Raw genomic sequence first — 18,173 nt, forward strand, 5'->3', positions numbered from 1 at the left:
TCTTGTACTGATGACATCATTTGCTGAATACATGCTGAATGTTTGTCAATACAGGGAGACTCCGGAGGTCCAGTGCTCAGTAGGAACAGCTCCTTGTGGATTGAGTCCGGCATTTCCAGTTTTACTGAACGAAAATGTGATAACCCTAAATATTCCAGTGTGTTTGCCAGAGTTTCTCAGTACTAGACTTGGATCAAGTCTTACATGGGCAGCAACCCACCTGGATTTGTTGAATTCAACGTCTGATCATTTCTGTATTTTCTTTGATATATTGATCTCTCCTGCCACTGAAGCTAGATCTGTGTCTGTCAAGAAGAGATGCTTAAATGAGAACACTAGTGTACTATTTATGAAGGCTATATCCTTAACACCAAGCATATCTGCAGACTCCTTGATTCTTTTAACTCAAAAGTTAAAGGTGTAATTGATGATATTGCTCCTGTTAAAGTCAGGAAGAAGAATGGCAGACAAAAAGCGTCTTGGAGAAACTCAACAGCAGTGCAAAATATGAAAAGACAATGCAGAAAATCAGAGCGCATGTGGCGGAAGACAAAACTTGTAGTCCATTATAACATCTACAAAGACAGCCTTCATGCTTTCAATATGGAACTAAGCAAAGCTAGACAGACTTTCTTCTCAAATAGTATAAACAGCAATTTAAACAACACACGCACTCTTTTTGCTACTGTAGAGAGACTGACAAACCCCCCAAGCCAGATTCCCAGTGAAATGCTCTCAGACAACAAGTGCAGTGAGTTTGCCTCTTTCTTCTCAGAGAAAATCAATAATATCAGAAAGGTGATCAGCACATCCTTGAGTTGCACTGGGGTCAGACAGATCAGACCACCTGAGAAAGTAGTTACTATGTCTGACTTCAAAGAAATTGATGGCAAAATTTTGGAAGAAACCGTACAGCACCTTAAAACATCAACCTGCGCTCTTGACACACTTCCCACATCATTTTTCAAAAGTGTGTTAAACAGTTTAGAAGCAGATCTCCTAGAAGTGGTAAATGCCTCACTTCTCTCTGGGAGTTTTCCAAACTCCCTGAAAACTGCAGTTGTCAAGCCCCTCCTGAAAAAGAGCAATCTGAATAAGACCATATTAAGCAACTATAGGCCGATCTCAAATCTTCCTTTCATAGGCAAGATCATTGAAAAAGTCGTCTTCAATCAGCTGAACAAATTCTTGAGCTTGAATGGATCCTTTGACAATTTTCAATCTGGTTTCCGACCGCACCACAGCACAGAGACAGCGCTCATAAAGATAATAAACGATATTCGCTTAAATACTGATTCAGGCAAATTATCAGTGCTGGTACTACTCGACCTCAGTGCTGCATTTGACACTGTCGATCATAACATACTTCTGGACAGGCTGGGAAACTGGGTGGGGCTTTCTGGGATAGTCCTAAAATGGTTCAGGTCATACTTAGATAGGAGTATAGGAGACCATAAGTCTGAGTGGACATCCATGACATGCGGAGTCCCTCAAGGCTAAATTATTGCGCCACTCCTGTTCAACCTGTATATGCTACCAATGAGCCAAATAATGAGAAAGAACCAAATCTCTTACCACAGCTATGCAGACGACACACAGCTCTACTTAGCCCTATCGCCTAACGATTACAGCCCCATTGACTCCCTGTGCCAATGCACTGATGAAGTTAACAGTTGGATGTGTCAAAACTTTCTTCAGTTAAACAAAGACAAAACTGAAGTCATTGCGTTTGGAAACAAAGATGAAGTTCTCAAGGTGAACGCATACCTTCACTCTAGGGGTCAAACAACTAAACATCAAGTCAGGAATCTTGGTGTGGCACTAGAGTCAGACCTTAGTTTCAGTAGTCATGTCAAAGCAATAACTAAATCAGCATACTATCATCTGAAAAATATTGCAAGAATTAGATGCTTTGTTTCCAGACAAGACCTAGAGAAACTTGTTCATGCTTTCATCACCAGCAGGGTGGATTATTGTAATGGACTCCTCACTGGACTTCCCAAAAAGACCATAAGACAGTGTCAGCTCATACAGAACGCTGCCGCCAGGATTCTGAGCAGAACCAGAAAATATGAACATATCACACCAGTCCGCAGGTCTTTACACTGGCTCCCAGTTAAATTTAGGATTGATTTTAAAGTATTATTACTGGTATATAAATCATTCAATGGCCTAGGACCTCAATACATAGCAGATATGCTCACTGAATATAAACCCAACAGATCACTCAGATCATTAGGATCATATCATCTAGAAATACCAAGGGTTCACTCTAAGCATGGCGAGTCTGCTTTTAGCTATTATGCCAGCCGCAGCTGGAACCAGCTTCCAGAAGAGATCAGATGTGCTCCTACTGTAGTCACATTCAAATCCAGACTCAAAACACTTCTGTTTAACTATGCATTTACTGAATCAGCACTGTGCCAATGTTCGTCCGACTGTTTGTACTGTACTGTATTTTATTTTTTTATTTTTCTTAACTGTTTTAATTATTCTTATTTCTTTTTATTATTTTAATTTCTTCTATGTAAAGCACTTTGAATTGCCATTGTGTATGAAATGTGCTATATAAATAAACTTGCCTTGCCTTGCCTTGCCTTGCTAAAAAGCCAACATCCAACTCCAACTTCGGAAGCATACTCAACCTCCTCTTAGTTTCCCTTTCTCTCACATTCTCCATCATTCCTTTCACCTTCTCCATCTATCTTGATTCCTAAAGATTGAATGAACAGTAATTCTCAGTATGAAAAGAGCAGTTGTATTGTTATTTTTGTCATTTATTCCCTATCTTTTAAAAATGTACTATTCTTGAAAAGCTCTCTTATTGATATCATAAGAGCATACACAAATGAAGATAATGCTGAACTAGCTTGCATAAAGTTCATATGTGTACATTTAAGTGCACTTAAAGTGTGCATATTGTGTTCACTTGTATTAATTCATCTAACCTGAGCCGTTGCCGCTAAATGGCTAACTGAACCAATGTTAAGTTACATAAACTGCTAATCCAAACAATCTAACTTCAGTCAAAGTAAATGTTAGATAGCTCTATTTCTCTCTGCCACCATAATTCTCACTCCCCATTTTTCACCCGAGAATGCATGGCCCATGGGAACAAAAGTCATAAGATGAATAGTCATGAATAAGAACATTCATTACATCATATAGAAATGTAAGACAAAGAGAAAAACGGAGAGAAATGCATATGTGGCCATATAAATTCTGGACCAAGAGCAACTCCCCTCTTTCTATCTAAATCCCTGTATTTCCCAAAGTCAGGTGGAGAACATTTCTATTTTCATTTCTATTTCATCACCAGCTGAAGTACATCTTTTTAAATCAATCCTGAAACTGGAATTGAATGGATGTGACACACTGCAATGGATCGACACACTGTAACATTATAAAATACTTTACCGACACTTTTTTTCACAGTTAAGTTAGTAAATAAATACAAGGTAGTATTTGTGTTCTAAGAGAAAGACTCGGAAAGAGCACAAGTACTGGAAAATTTGATATTCTTAGTAGAATTGATAGAACTTGGGCTTGATATATACTCTGCTGAGATTGGTAGGCCTATGTTTTAATTAAAATAATAATAATATAGGCTAGGCCAAGCCTACACACACACGAAGATATACTCCAAGTTGCATTAATTAATTAGTTAATTATTGGGTGCGGCAGCGGAACCCAGTTTTCATTTATATTATATTTTATTACATGGCTTGGTTGAATTTTAATGTAGAATGCGGTCTGTTTTTTCTCGTTGCCATGAAAAACAGAGTGTTGCTATGGATGCAGGATTCTTGCGTCTATTTTCTTATTTTCTTAGAAATAAAGACTATTTTATTTATTATTTTTTCACATTATCCCTTACATAATATAACGTTATTATTATTATAACGCAATATATCATTATATAAATATACTTAAAAAAAATTTAAAATAAAATAAAAAACGTTTAACACCTATGTCACAAATTCTAAATCTGGCAGAGGGCATATATAAACTGGGGTCTGTGACCATAGCGCTCACACACAGCCCAACTCTTTGACTCACACCTCACCTATAGTGGACATCCCAACTGGACATCCCAACTGTCAGTTTCTCTGAGTCTGAGGTAGGCCTAAATGTCTTTTTAATTAACCATTTCATTTAAATTAAAAACACAAAACAAAATGACATAAAATATGTAGACATGATGATAATAATAATAATAATAATATGGAATTTTAAGGGCAGTAGCCTTTGAGCGAAATTTTCTCATGGTAAAACGGCCGTTTCCATAATAAATTGAATAAATTGACATAAAATTTACGGACTGTCTTTTCCAGTAGTAAATGTACCACATTTACTCACACAAACAGCTTTTCCGTCTGTAGAGCATTCACCCAATGCTCGCTTGTAGTTTAATGTGCCTCTGTAGCCACCATACTTGTTACCATACGGCGCCTGCGAAAAGACCGGCTGGGGGTTTTGATACCATGCTAGGCTACCTGATAAGAGCTGTACGAGTAGGCTAATAAACAGAGTTCAGTTTATAAAGTATTCCCTTTGCGTGGTCTTTCTACATGGTGTCAGAAGTGAACACGGACACTTTTGATCGTGCAGTTCATTCATCACGGAGCGCACGACTACTTGCCGGTCGAATAAGGACAGTAACCAGCTTCTAACGTTGCTACCGGCTATCCTGCCAACAGACATACAGTGCGTCATGTCGGACGGATTTCGCAGACCGGACCCCCTCGTCTTTGATGAGAACATCGCAGAGAATTGGCGAGTGTTCGAACAGGAATATGACATTTTTATCGCGGCGGCACATTCTGACAAGCCGGCCCGCACACAAGCCTACATTCTTCTCAATCTCGCAGGATCGGAGGCCATTGAAAGGGAGAGGTCGTTCGTCTATGCGCCCGCGGTGAGAGGACCCGACATTGACGACGCACCGGGACCCATCATCACTCCAGCTGAGTCAAAAGAGAACCCCAAATGTTTGAAGAGGAAATTCCGGGCGATCTGCAGTCCCCGAATAAACATTATAGTGGAGAGACACAAGTTCAATACACGGTTCCAAAACCAAGGTGAGCCATTCGAATCATATGTCACAGATCTAAGGATAAAAGCAAAGAGCTGTAACTTCGGAACACTGCAAGACGAGCTCATCCGTGACAGACTGGTCTGTGGCATAACTGATGACAATCTAAGAAAAATAATGCTGCGTGACAGTGAGCTAACTCTAGCTAAAGCTATCTCACTGTGTCAAATTTATGAGCAAACAGAACATCACACCAGGGTATTATCATCGTCGCATGCTCCTCCTAGTGTTGACAGTCTGCAGTACAAATGTGGGAGGAAGCAGAGATTTGGGCCACGACAGAGGGCACAGACAGGGAGAAATGAACAGCCCATTGTCAACTGTAATAATTGTGGTGGCAGCCATGATGCCAAGAGAGAAAGTTGTCCAGCTTCTGGTCAACAATGCCATGCATGTAAAAAATGGAACCACTACAAGAAATGCTGCAGGTCAGTGCAGAGATACTCTAGGATGCAAAGCTCCAGGGAGTCTGTCCACCACCTCGAACTGAACCAGGCCACGGGCAGCACTGCTGAAGATGACTCATTCTGTATTGATGGAATAACACCAGTTGTCGTGGACACAATAGACTCAAATGTACATGAGAAAAATGTAGCGTTCGCCACTGTGCACATCAATGGCAAAGCTGTGGAGATGAAAGTCGATACAGGTGGACAGTGCAACGTTCTATCCTATGATGCTTTCAAACATGTGGAGAGCGGGGAACCAATTGACCGCTCAATAATCACCAACCTTGTCGCATATGGGGGAAACATGATCAGCACCTTGGGCTCAGTCGTCCTGCAATGTCAGCTTGCAGGTCAGCAATACAAACTACAGTTCCACATTGTGGAGAGGAATGTCCAGCCACTACTAGGCCTACTAGCAAGCCTACGCATGAAGCTGGTGACACTGAGCAAGGATGTTCACCAACTCAGTGTGAACACAGATATCAACCTGCCACACAAGATCTTCACAGAGTATGCAGATCTATTCAAGGATGAACTTGGCAAGCTACCGGTGACATATTCTATGAAAATAGACCCTGACGTGCAGCCCGTCGTCCGCCCAACACGCCGCATCCCTGTAGCCATGCAGGACAGAGTGAAAGCGGAGCTAGAGAGAATGGCAGACCTGGGTGTCATCACTCCCGTGTCAGAGCCAACTGAATGGGTGTCATCCATGGTAGCAACAAACAAGAAGCAAACAAAGGACATAAGGATCTGCATTGACCCCAAAGATCTAAACACAGCCTTAAAGCGCCCCCATCATCCGATGCGCACGGTTGAAGAGGTTGCATCACAGATGGCCAATGCAACACTGTTTTCAGTACTGGACGCCAAAAGTTCATTTTGGCAGATATCCCTGGACAGTAAGTCATCTCTGTTGACCACATTTAGCACACCTTTTGGACGCTACAGGTTCCTAAGAATGCCGTTCAGAATAAACTCAGCCAGCAAAGTATTCCAGCACGCAATGGAACAGATATTCGCGGGGTACCCCTGTGCCATCATCGTCGACGACATAATTGTCGGAGGCCGCACGGAAGCGGAACCCGATGCAAACCTAAAGAGAGTGCTTGACCGTGCGCGCAAAGTCAATCTGAGACTCAACCCCCTCAAGTGCAAGTTCCGGCTGACAGAGGTAACTTATGCCGGTCATGTGTTCACCAGCGAAGGCCTGAAAGCAGATCCTGACAAGACCACTGCAATCACTGAAATGCCTGTTCCCGGAGATGTGACAGCTCTACGACGATTTCTAAGCATGGTAAATTACCTGGGAAAGTTCGTACCAAACCTGAGTGAGTTAACTGCCCCTCTCAATCAGCTGACACGCAAAGACACAGCGTGGTGCTGGCTGAAGCAACACCAAGATGCATACGACACATTGAGAAGATGCATCTCCAGTCTGCCTGTCCTGTCATACTACGATGTTGACCAACCAGTCACACTCACGTGTGACGCTTCCCAACACGGACTGGGAGCAGCATGTTTACAAGGGGGCAGACCAATAGCCTACGGATCAAGGACAATGACTGAGACCGAGACACGCTATGCCCAAATCGAGAAAGAACTCCTGGCAGTTGTGTTTGCTTGTTCGCGTTTCAATGACTATATCTACGGGAAGCCTGTCACCATAGAGACCGACCATCAACCTCTGATCACCATCATCAGAAAGCCCATCTTCTCAGCGCCTGCACGACTGCAACGCATGATGCTGCAGCTCCAAAAATACAACATCGACCTGGTCTACAAAAAAGGTAAACACATGTACCTGGCCGATACCCTGTCACGCGCACCTAGAGCGTCCACACTTCAACATGTAAACGAGCTGAACGACTTTGAGGTCATGTCAGTCAGCCGAGTCTCATCTAGCCGCTTAGATGAACTAAAGAGGCACACAGCAGAAGACGGACTACTGCAAACCCTCTCATCTGTCATCAAACACGGATGGCCCGTCAAACAGCATAACGCTCCACCATCCATCCGTTCTTTTTTCCCATTCAGAGATGAGCTCACCATCGAGGAGGGCGTCGTTATGAAAGGTCACAGACTTGTCGTTCCCCAGTCACTGCAGAAAGCGTACACAGACATCGTGCACAGAGGACATCCAGGAGCGGAGTCCACCAAACGCAGAGCCCGCGACACAGTGTTCTGGCCCACTATGAGCAGTGACATTGACAGAGCAGTACTCTCATGCTCTGTTTGCAACAGTCAGAAGCCCCATCAGCAGAGAGAACCACTACAGTCACACCCAGTTCCGGACCTACCATGGTCTACAGTAGCAACTGACATCTTCGAATGGGATGGCAAGCATTTTCAGGTGCTTGTAGACTCATACTCTAGCTGGTATGAGATTGACCTACTCAAGGACATCACTTCTACAACAGTCCTCACAAAACTGAAAAGACACTTTTCTGTGCATGGCTCCCCACATCTTCTCATCTCAGATAATGCCAGACAGTACACTAGCCAGAAATTCAGAGATTTTGCTACACAGTGGGACTTCAAGCATGTAACCAGCAGTCCTGAGTTCCCACAGTGCAACGGCTTGGCTGAAAGAGCAGTGCAAAGTGCCAAGCAACTGATGGAGAAGTCGAAAAGGGATGGCACTGACGTGTTCCTCAACCTTTTAAACATGAGGAACATCCCTTGCGATGCACAGCTTGGCTCACCTGCACAAAGACTAATGTCAAGACAGACCCGTACCACCCTCCCAGTCAGCAGACAGTTATTGCAGCCAGCATCCCTCAACACCCAACAAGTCACAGCCCAGCTCCAGAAGAAGAGGCTCTCCCAGAAGCTGAGCTATGACAAGTCCAGCCGTCCTCTTCAACCACTGCTGGAAGGCGAAGTGGTCCGGATGCAGACCCCCCGGGGGTATGATCGCATGGGCACAGTAGGAAAGATCTGTGAGGAGCCGCGGTCTTACATCATCCAGTCTGGAGGCAAAGACTACAGGAGAAACCGCAGACACCTTCTGCCTGTCGCCGAGCGATCTCCAAATCAGCCTGACTGCGTCGACCTACAGCCCTTCAACCCAGCTGCCGGTGAAACACCTCCCATCTACAGGGAGGAACAACGGGTTCCCACGGACACTGTACCACTGCCAGTCCAGGTACCCGTAGCTACTTCGCCTGCCCACGCTGGTAAGAGCCCCTACACAACACGTTTTGGTCGTACAGTCAGACCAAACCCCAAATACAAAGACTGAATATTGGACTATGAATGGACCATTTAATGTTCGGTATGACGACATTGTACTTTAAAAAAAAAAAATGTAAAATGAGAAAAAAAAGTCTTGCCTTGCTTGGATACATTGGCTATTATGTCTACGTTTCAGTCAGTTTAAACATTGAAGTTCTATGTTCAAATTGAATATGGTTATATGTTGTTGATGATACTATAAGATAAAGAAAGGGGATGTAGAGCATTCACCCAATGCTCGCTTGTAGTTTAATGTGCCTCTGTAGCCACCATACTTGTTACCATACGGCGCCTGCGAAAAGACCGGCTGGGGGTTTTGATACCATGCTAGGCTACCTGATAAGAGCTGTACGAGTAGGCTAATAAACAGAGTTCCGTTTATAAAGTATTCCCTTTGCGTGGTCTTTCTACACCGTCTTTTTCTTTAACTTTATACCACTCGCCCGCACTGTTAAACGCTGTTATAGGCTATAGGCTAATTGTCGTTAAATACAGTTATGTTTATGTGACGTCCTTTGGTCTGAAGGAGTAGCCTATCCTTTTCAGATAAATTTTTTTAGGGTTATTATTACTGTCATGTTAACATTAGCTACTTTAAAATAAATTATGAATGAAATTATTATGAATATTGTAAGTTATACTTTATTTGAAAATTAACGCGCCTTCTCACAGGCTTGGCTGTGAGCGCGCGCGCCCCTCAGCCTCCGCACGAGCGCGACGGTGCCGTCATCACGGTGTGGGCACGAGACCCTCACTGCAGAACACGAAATCCAGGGGGAGGAGTTGGATTCAGATACAACTCCTCCCACCTTACATATACCTAAACCTTTCCATCTCCACCCCCTGATCCCTAAACCCACCCCTAAACCTACCAATCTCCACACCTTAAATCTGGATCCAACTCTGCCCCCTGGATCTCGTGTAGGCTACTGCAGTGAGGTGCTACTGCCATTTCGCGTGGATGTGTGCACGCAGTTTTTGTGACTTTGCGTGAAACTCCGCTTCCAGAGGTGCACGACCTAGAGCTTATTCTGGCCGAACACAAAAAAATGAGCCTACAATAGCAGAAATAAGCCTTTTTGGGGAAAATAAAATGTCCATGTTTAATAATGTTCATGAAATTAAATTTGTATATGAGAACATCTCTTGGACATCTCTGTAGTCACTTTCTCGTCTGGTCCACTACTTATCTCGTCGTGTTTGTGCTTTCTGTGACATAAGCTAAACTAGCTAGCTACCTCTTCATGTCTAAACTGTACACACAAAAATACAGAAAGGAGTGGGAATCAAACCCTGAATTCAAAGGTTGGTTAAAGCCGTTTATTGGAGACAATACACGGGCATACTGTTTGTAAGGCTGGTTCAGAGTCCTGCACCCGCCCCCACCCGTACCCGCAAAGTTCAGCACCAGATCCGACCCTTCACCCGTGATAATATCAAAATTAAATCCGTACCCGCCCAGACCCGTTAATATTCGGCCCGTTACCCGACCCGTGCCCGCGATAAATCACACACAAGCTAAAATCTATTGAGTGGTGGGGACGCGTTCATAGGGTGCGCTGCCAATAACGCACCTAAAAGCTGTCACAAAGAACTTGGAAAAGTAATGATTATTAATATGTCAAATATATCAAGGAGACATTTCAATTGTTTATTAATAAACAAGTGTTTTCTGTGTCAAAGTTGAAGTTGACGATGCTGACTGACTCGCGATCTTCGCAGTAGCCTATTGAGCGCGCCAGAGAGAAATTCACATTAGTACGGATTGCATAAGCAGAGAGCAGTTTTCTTTTTTTTCTTTTTTTATTGTTTTGTTTAAAAGTAGACATTTCATGATTTCTATTTCTCAGGTCTGTGAGGCAAGTATACGCTTTCGGTTCATTTAAAGGAGTCATGACCTCGTGTTACCTTGGATACCGAACGCTCTATTATAGTCTTTCAGGCACTTCTAAAAAAAAAAAGTGGAAAAAAAATAAACACAGAGCTCCTCAGACCCTTATTTCTAAAGGCATTATTGTCTCGCGAGATCTGATGCGATGTTTTGGCTGTCGTGGACGGTCATTATAATAATGCAAATGAGGGGCGCGTTGATTGGTTGCAGGAAGGAGGGGGGTTGACAGCGTTGCATGCTCGTAGTTTCTTTTGCCCTTGATCAGTGAGGCAATACACAGCGCGGGCGCCTCCGCATTTACGCGTGTATTGAGTGTGCGCTCCGAGCACAGGATAACGGCTGACAGGACAAGAAAGTCCGTTTTTCTGAAGTGAAAGACTTTATTTCAGCGTACACTAATGTCACTGTCTGGTAGTTCCTATTGTGCTGGGGTTTCTGAAGTAGTCATAATTCATCTCTCATAACATAACATGCTCTAAACACGCACGCAGAGTGGAAAAGGAAGAGCGGAGGCGCGGGGAGCAGAGCGCAAATTTGAACTATATCGATATATGCGATATGGTCTAGCAAACAGTTTTAGCCACTGACCATGGACTCCTGTACCATCACTACTGTTGTGTAAAACAAAGTGGAAAGATGTGGATAGCATTCGTAGAGTCCATTCACCGTGTTTATCTTGAAGCTAACGTTACATACAATAGCCGCATTAGCAGTTAGCTGATGTTTGTTAACGTACACACAGTAGAGCAATAAAAACACAGTCTTACCGTTTCAATTTCAGGCAGGTCTCTGATGGTGGGGATGGCACCTTTTCCCAAACGGAGCTTCGAGGCCAACTTCGCCTGATATTGTCCCAAATTACTAAATGAATCCTGTGTAAAATGTTTAGCGCAGACACCAAACGTTAGGCCAGTTGAAAGGGTTGTTGGGACAGCGTCATTAAAAATGAATTTCATCCACTGATCCCTGATAGTTTCGTCCGTTTTGGGTAGAGAAAACACATTAGAATGCTGTTTATGGCAGTCAACCACAGAGCAACGCAGGTGTGCACTTGGTTTCTCCATCTTTCTTTGCCGAATGAATATAAGGGGGAGAGGGGTAGGGCGTGGCTTCCTGCTGCGCTGTCCATATATGGCATATCCTCCACCGTCGTGACGTCAAGCCAGGGTAGAAATCAAAATCTCGTATTTGAGTGCGCGTGCACGTGGGATATTTTACAAACCCTGAGGTAAACAAACGCTTCACTTTTAAATATCGGCTTCCCGGCCAGTGTATAATCGTTAGGCAATCATAGCATTCATTGATTCTCGTGGAAAAATGCTAAATGTGGGTCATGACACCTTTAAGAGACGAGCCTCAAGTTCACGCGCCCGCGCCTCCGTGTCGTGATTATTCCCTGCTATCCAGGAAATTGGTTGATGAAACATTGATTAAAATTAAGATACAATTAATACGAAACGAAATACGAACACTTTAAAGAAAGGCTTTCTACATAAACTTAATGAAATGGTCAAAATCATGTCTGCCCACTGCATTTGTCTCCCGATATTCGGGATCATCTTATTCATGCTTTTCACTTTTCATATAGCCTAATCAACATGAAAATTAAAAAATATATATTATTTATTATTATTATTTATTATTATTATTTAAACATGAATATGAAACTAAATCGTTTTTTAATGACAGGGCTACAACACATACAGCACAGAGAAATTTAATGTCGGAGGCGCATTGCCGGTGAGCATGTGGAGGGGGAGATAGACTACGATTTTCGATCATTTATCGAATATTATTTTGCTTGATATGCCAATTCTTAATAGGCTATTTGGTGTTTTTAATGTCTGTTTGAGATCTCTGTGAAAGTTTTAATTGTAGGTTCGTGGCCCTGAGTGTCGCGATTTCGGTTTCATTTTGCATATAGCCTACAGCCCTTATAATCAGATGACACCACCGGTTTTTATTTAAAAGAAAGACCGTATGTTTGTATGTAGGCCTATATATGGGCAATTTAAATACACAATATACTAAAATATAATTAATATCATTTTATTGCATTTGTATTAGTTGTTTGAAGAGTAAAAAAAAAATTGGTAGCTCTTAACACAAGTTCACAACCGGCAAGTCGGTCGGACTAAAAAGGGGGAAAAAAAGAATTGGGTCGGTCCTAAATTGACAGGGTCGGTCGGGTTACGGCAAACAAGAATATTTTTAAGGACGGCCTGACTAAAACACATATTTGCGTATGTGTAATGGTAATTTAGACATACAAATATTGCACATATTTTTCATCCGTTACCCGCCCGCAAGGAGTTCATTATCCGCCCGCGTCCCGCCCGTGAATTTTAGGAATGTCCCAATCCACCCGTTTTAGCCACTTTTATGCGGGTACCCGACCCGTTGCAGGACTCTGGGCTGGTTTCATTCTGTGCGCCCCTCCCCCTATAACTGTTCTGTCTCGCGTCGCGGAGGAGGTAATAGCAGAGCCCGTCTACGGAGAGCCTTGGCACTTCCTATTAGCCCCATTGTATCGATCTTGGTTGCAGTTCCATTAGAATTCCACTGGAGGTGATCGCGGGCGAGTGCAGACTGAATGAGAGTCTATGGGGCTAGACGGCTAAATGTGTCTTTTTCACCCGATTGCCGTTGAGAAATCTCAGATTTGATTGTAGGTTTTGCAAGTTCAACATGGGTTATAGGTCGAAAGTTGAATGAACAAGTACTTATTTCTTTTCGATTTCTTACAGGTTGAGTTGTTGTTGCCCATAACACGCTAGCATTCTGCTAATGACGTCAGCATTCTGACGTCATTGACATTTTAAAAGACTTTTTAAACCAAATAAGTGACTCTAAAAAATCTAACACCCAGCAATGTGTAATTTCTTTGCATCTCCTTTCGAATACAACATTCAAATTACTAGACAAAAAATTATATCCTGAGAAAAGTGGATTTTGAGGGTTTTTCGCCATAGACCTCCATTCATTCTGCACTCGCCTGCGAGCGCCCCCGCATGGACAGAGACGTGTTACTGCAGCCAGTCCAGAAACCGGAAGTAAGCAGAGAGTGCCAATTCTCTTCCTATTAGACATTCTCTGGTAATAGGGGTTATGTGGAACATACTTCCGGGTTCTACAAAACGGGTATAACTACTTCCGGTCGTCAGCTACTGAGGTAAACACAGCGTAGGAATGGCGACCTTTTATAGCCGGTGTTTACAGGAGCTACCCATTCTATCCATTTCAGATGTACATCGTATTGCCAAACGGACGTCCAGAGCCCCGAGTACTCCGTTAAGGATTTACGTTTTTACGCCTCCTCATTTATTCATGATTATGAAGGTATGTAAATTAGTATTTGTAGCTTTTGCTAATGGCACCTGATGTAGAGTTAGCTAACTATCAGTTTAGACTTAGTATGCTATCAGTAGTTTAACCTATTTGCTTGCAGACGATTAAAACAATCAAATGAAGACTGCATTTCATTTTTTTATAAAAAATTGTTTTCTGATACTTAAGCGTTCGTGACATTTTAATTAAAACAGAAATAAGAATTGTATTCTAAAAAAGCGAAAAATAAGTTACCTCAGAGATCACCCGCTGCAGATGCGTACTGAAGTGCAAACCGGAAATCCCTATTTGTTATGGAACGCATCTGTGTGAAACACACATAGGAAAAAAGAACGCCAGAAAGAACGGCTCCCCTCCAGCCGCGACTCGGCTCCCATCGTTCATGTTTATGAGCCGTTCAAAAGAATCGGTTCGTTCGCAAAAGTCACAACTCTCTAACGGGCAGCACATCGTAGATATTTCTTAAGTGCATAGTTGTCGTCTGTGTCATCTGTGCGTTCAGAGACATGTGAGTACCCTGGTGTAAATGTTTACATATGTGTGTTTTGGTGCCTTAGGGTTTTTATGAGTGTTGTCTATTCTGGGATACTCAGTTGAAATGCAGTATGTTAGCATAAAGTTCGCTAGCATTATGCTAATACCTAGTATTACTAGTGTTACACTACTAGAGTGTTTATGTGTGTACTCGCCTGACATTGTATAGTTATTATCAGAGTGTTTACAATGGTTGTGTAATAGAGAACTATGTTTTTTTGGGGTTGATGTTACTGAGACCCAGCAGTAAAAGGCTGTTCTTTAATTTAATAAGGAGCTAATGTGTGTTTTTTGGTATATTTTTTGGTTATTTGATAAAAGCAGCTAAAGTTACTTGAAGGGAAAGTTGTACTAATTACCATTAGCTTTACTTATTGCATCATGTCAGCACTGTCGTTTACTTGTATGGTGATATTTTTCTTTGTATTGTTTACTGTAGAACCACAAATACTGTACACTCATGAAGACAGATAATCATCTGCTGTCTGTCAATAAATCCATGTAAGAGCATTAGAGCATTGGATTGCCTTCTTACCGATGCACCACAGTGGTCACCTATTCTTAACCAGCTACAGTTACAGTCCTAACTATCAAGTCACCATTACAGACATAAGTGGTTGTTTCACCAGTGTTTGATTAAAATGATTTAAAAATCTAAATGTTATTAAGCTGTCATTTTAATATAGAATATTAAACTCATTTTAAATGCATAGCAGTGCTTTATTAAAGGAAAAGATACTGCTAAATGTTTTACAATGAGCCTATAATGAGCCACGTGAGACATTAAATCAATACTAATAAATATGAATAGTGTTTTACTCTGGGAACAATAGTGCTTTGTGGTGATCTTTATCTGATCATTTTCAATTTCTGCACATGAAATGTTATTATTTTAATGACTACTTTGAGAAAACCACTTTTGTGATCCCAGACTAAGTTACAATTTAAATTTCTGGATTGTTTTGAAATAAAGTTTTTAAAGAATCAGAATCAGAATCCTTTATTGTCACACCACTAACAACACATATGCCGTAGTGAGTGAAATTCTTAGGAGCGTGCTCCAGACAGCGCAGAATACAATCAACATAGAAGACATACAGTTACAGTTCACATATTTAAACAATATACAGATGACCATGTACAGTATGCAGTATAGCTTAATATACATAGTAGCAGCTAACGTACTTAACAGTTTTAACAGTGCAATATTATACACATTATGTACAATATACATAATAATATATAAATTAGAATTACAAATATACACAGTGCAGTATGATGCGCATGATTGGTATTTCGGTGATATGGATTATTGTATTAATCAATGCAGTGCACTATGTGCTGTGTAGTGCTGCTGCAATAAGTGCGGTGTGTGCTACTGTGGAATCCAGTGTTGAAATGAAGTGTTGAATAAAGTGCAATGTATAGCAGGGGATGTATTGGCGTGTGTAAGATGCATCAGTTCTGGCTGTTCATTAACCTGATAGCCTGAGGAAAGAAGCTGTCTCTCAGTCGGCTGGTACGGGATCGAATGCTGTGGAAACGTCTGCCTGATGGTAACAGCGAGAACAGTCTGTGGGACGGGTGGCTAAAGTCACTGTTAATCTTCCGGGCTTTCCTCATACACCGCCTAGTGTAGATATCCTGGAGGGAGGGAAGCTCACCTCCTACAATGTGGCTGGCAGTTCGCACAACCCTCTGCAGAGCTTTACGGTTGCTGGCAGTGCTGTTTCCAAACCAGGCAGTGATGCCGCCAGTCAGAATGTTCTCCACTGTACAGGTGTAGAATGATTTGAGGATGTTGGAGGTCATTCCAAACTTCCTAAGGCGCCTGAGAAAGAAAAGGCGTTGATGTGCCTTCTTAAGCACTGCCTCTGTGTGAGCAGACCATGTAAGAGTAATATAAAGTGAAGTGTTTATTTCAAAGTGAATTTATTTTTTCCAGATTACATGATTTGTCAGTGCAGTTCTTTAAAGTAGGTAGGCTAATGCAAAATAGGTGTTCATATTTTACTCTCTTAGTGTTCATGTTGTAACTCTGTGTCGGTGTTGTGAGAGGCAACACTCTTGAAAGTGAGGTTGTTCCCATATTTATACTTTTAAAGTGTTGAAATTAAGTATATTGGTGTTGATTTCTGGATTTCAAATTTACTGTGTAGTGATTAATGTAGTTGTTATACGATCAAACTATATAAGATTGATCTGGACATTATGCTGCTGTAATCTGTAGTGGTTGAGGAAGATGAGTGTCATTGTTTTGTGTTATTGATGTTTTATCCATGTTATAGTGTGAGAAATAAGAATATTGTGTTTCAATAGAGTTTTTTACAGGCCTTTATCATGTATCATGACTCAAATAATGTGTTTCTAACAGCAAACTCTCAGAATAAAGTGAAATGATCTGCTGATGATCCTGAATGGCTTGTTGAATGAGTGTTGATAGTCTGAGGCTCATCAAGATCTGCTGAAAACACTCTTTATTTCATGACAATAGTTCCTGTTTTCACCTCATTTATTATGCTGATGTCTTCAGATCTCCTGTACTGACACTTAAAGCTCATTTCATTGGTGTCAACAGACTAAGGGGATTTGTTGGTTACTATATGTACATTTATTTCTGTGTTTATGATTTTAACTGTTTTTCTTAACATTATTCATATTAGGAATAATTTAAATTATTTATATTCTTTTATTTATTTCTAGATTCTTGTTTTTTAATGAAGAAACAGAATAATATTAGGATTAGCAATACAAATAATGAATGGATTGTTATTTCTCACAGGGTAATTCACTTGATCTTGTGTTTCAGGTGTCCCACTTTCACATGCGTATGAATGGAAGTCAGTGCAAGGAAAAGTCCAGTGTGAACGGCCATTAATAATTCAAAACGTTTTTAGTAAAATAAATATCAATCTCAAAGTTGGTGCCAAAATATGGCAACAATGGGATTTGTCCCTGGATTCAGATTCGATAATGTTTTAAAAATAATAATTGGAAGATAAATTTACCTCATTCAAGGAAAGTTTCAAGGACATATAATCAATTTATTAAAAAGGCATTCTGCAAATGATCATAGCCTAATATTTTAGGAGTGCCATTTATTTGTTGCATAGAAGTGTCATTTAGTATAAAAACAAACTCAGTAACTGATATATTTTAGATTTTGGGCAGATCAGTGAAGCTCCTCCCACACCAATTGCATCAACAACGAAGCTCATCCCACATCGATCACATGGTCAGTGAAGCTCCTCCCACACCAATTGCATCATTAGTGAAGCTCCTCCCACTGTAATTCTCCAATAAATGCTGTAAATTCCCATCAGCTACAAGTGAAGACGAGCATCAGAGCATCAGGAAGAGCTGCAATCTGCAAAGACTGAGTTTATTAAAGAGGACAGTGAGAACATGAGTGATCCAGAACCCTGCAGAATGAAACACACTGAAGATCCTGAAGAACAAAGAGGTTGGTGTTTATTCTTCATTCATTCATGATGCTGAAGAACATTCATGTTAGAAACATTCAAGCACTTCATTACATTTAGATAAACAGTTAAACTATGAAATGGTACACAATGTTCTGGGATTTTCTTCAACAAATGGTCAGTAAAGGGAGGTTTGA

General features: G+C 41.5%; 1 protein-coding gene across 9 annotated transcripts in view; it reads left to right on the plus strand.

Moving 5' to 3' along the window:
• Positions 1-14,393: 14,393 nt before the first annotated feature.
• Positions 14,394-18,173, plus strand: part of LOC311290866 (uncharacterized protein) — a 32,942-nt gene continuing 29,162 nt past the window's right edge. For 2 of the 9 annotated variants that reach the window (XM_084409603.1, XM_084409602.1), the window contains exons 1-3: positions 14,396-14,528; positions 17,715-17,789; positions 17,878-18,017. In XM_084409603.1, the coding sequence (XP_084265729.1) occupies positions 17,960-18,017 (58 nt within the window). In that variant the 5' untranslated portion in view covers positions 14,396-14,528; positions 17,715-17,789; positions 17,878-17,959. Of the gene's footprint in view, positions 14,529-17,336; positions 18,018-18,173 lie in introns of all 9 variants that reach the window. The other 7 variants (XM_084409600.1, XM_084409597.1, XM_084409596.1 and 4 more) reach the window with 7 other exon arrangements.

This window comes from Rutilus rutilus (assembly GCF_951802725.1).
Source record: "Rutilus rutilus genome assembly, chromosome: 1".
Taxonomy (NCBI): Eukaryota; Metazoa; Chordata; class Actinopteri; order Cypriniformes; family Leuciscidae; genus Rutilus; species Rutilus rutilus.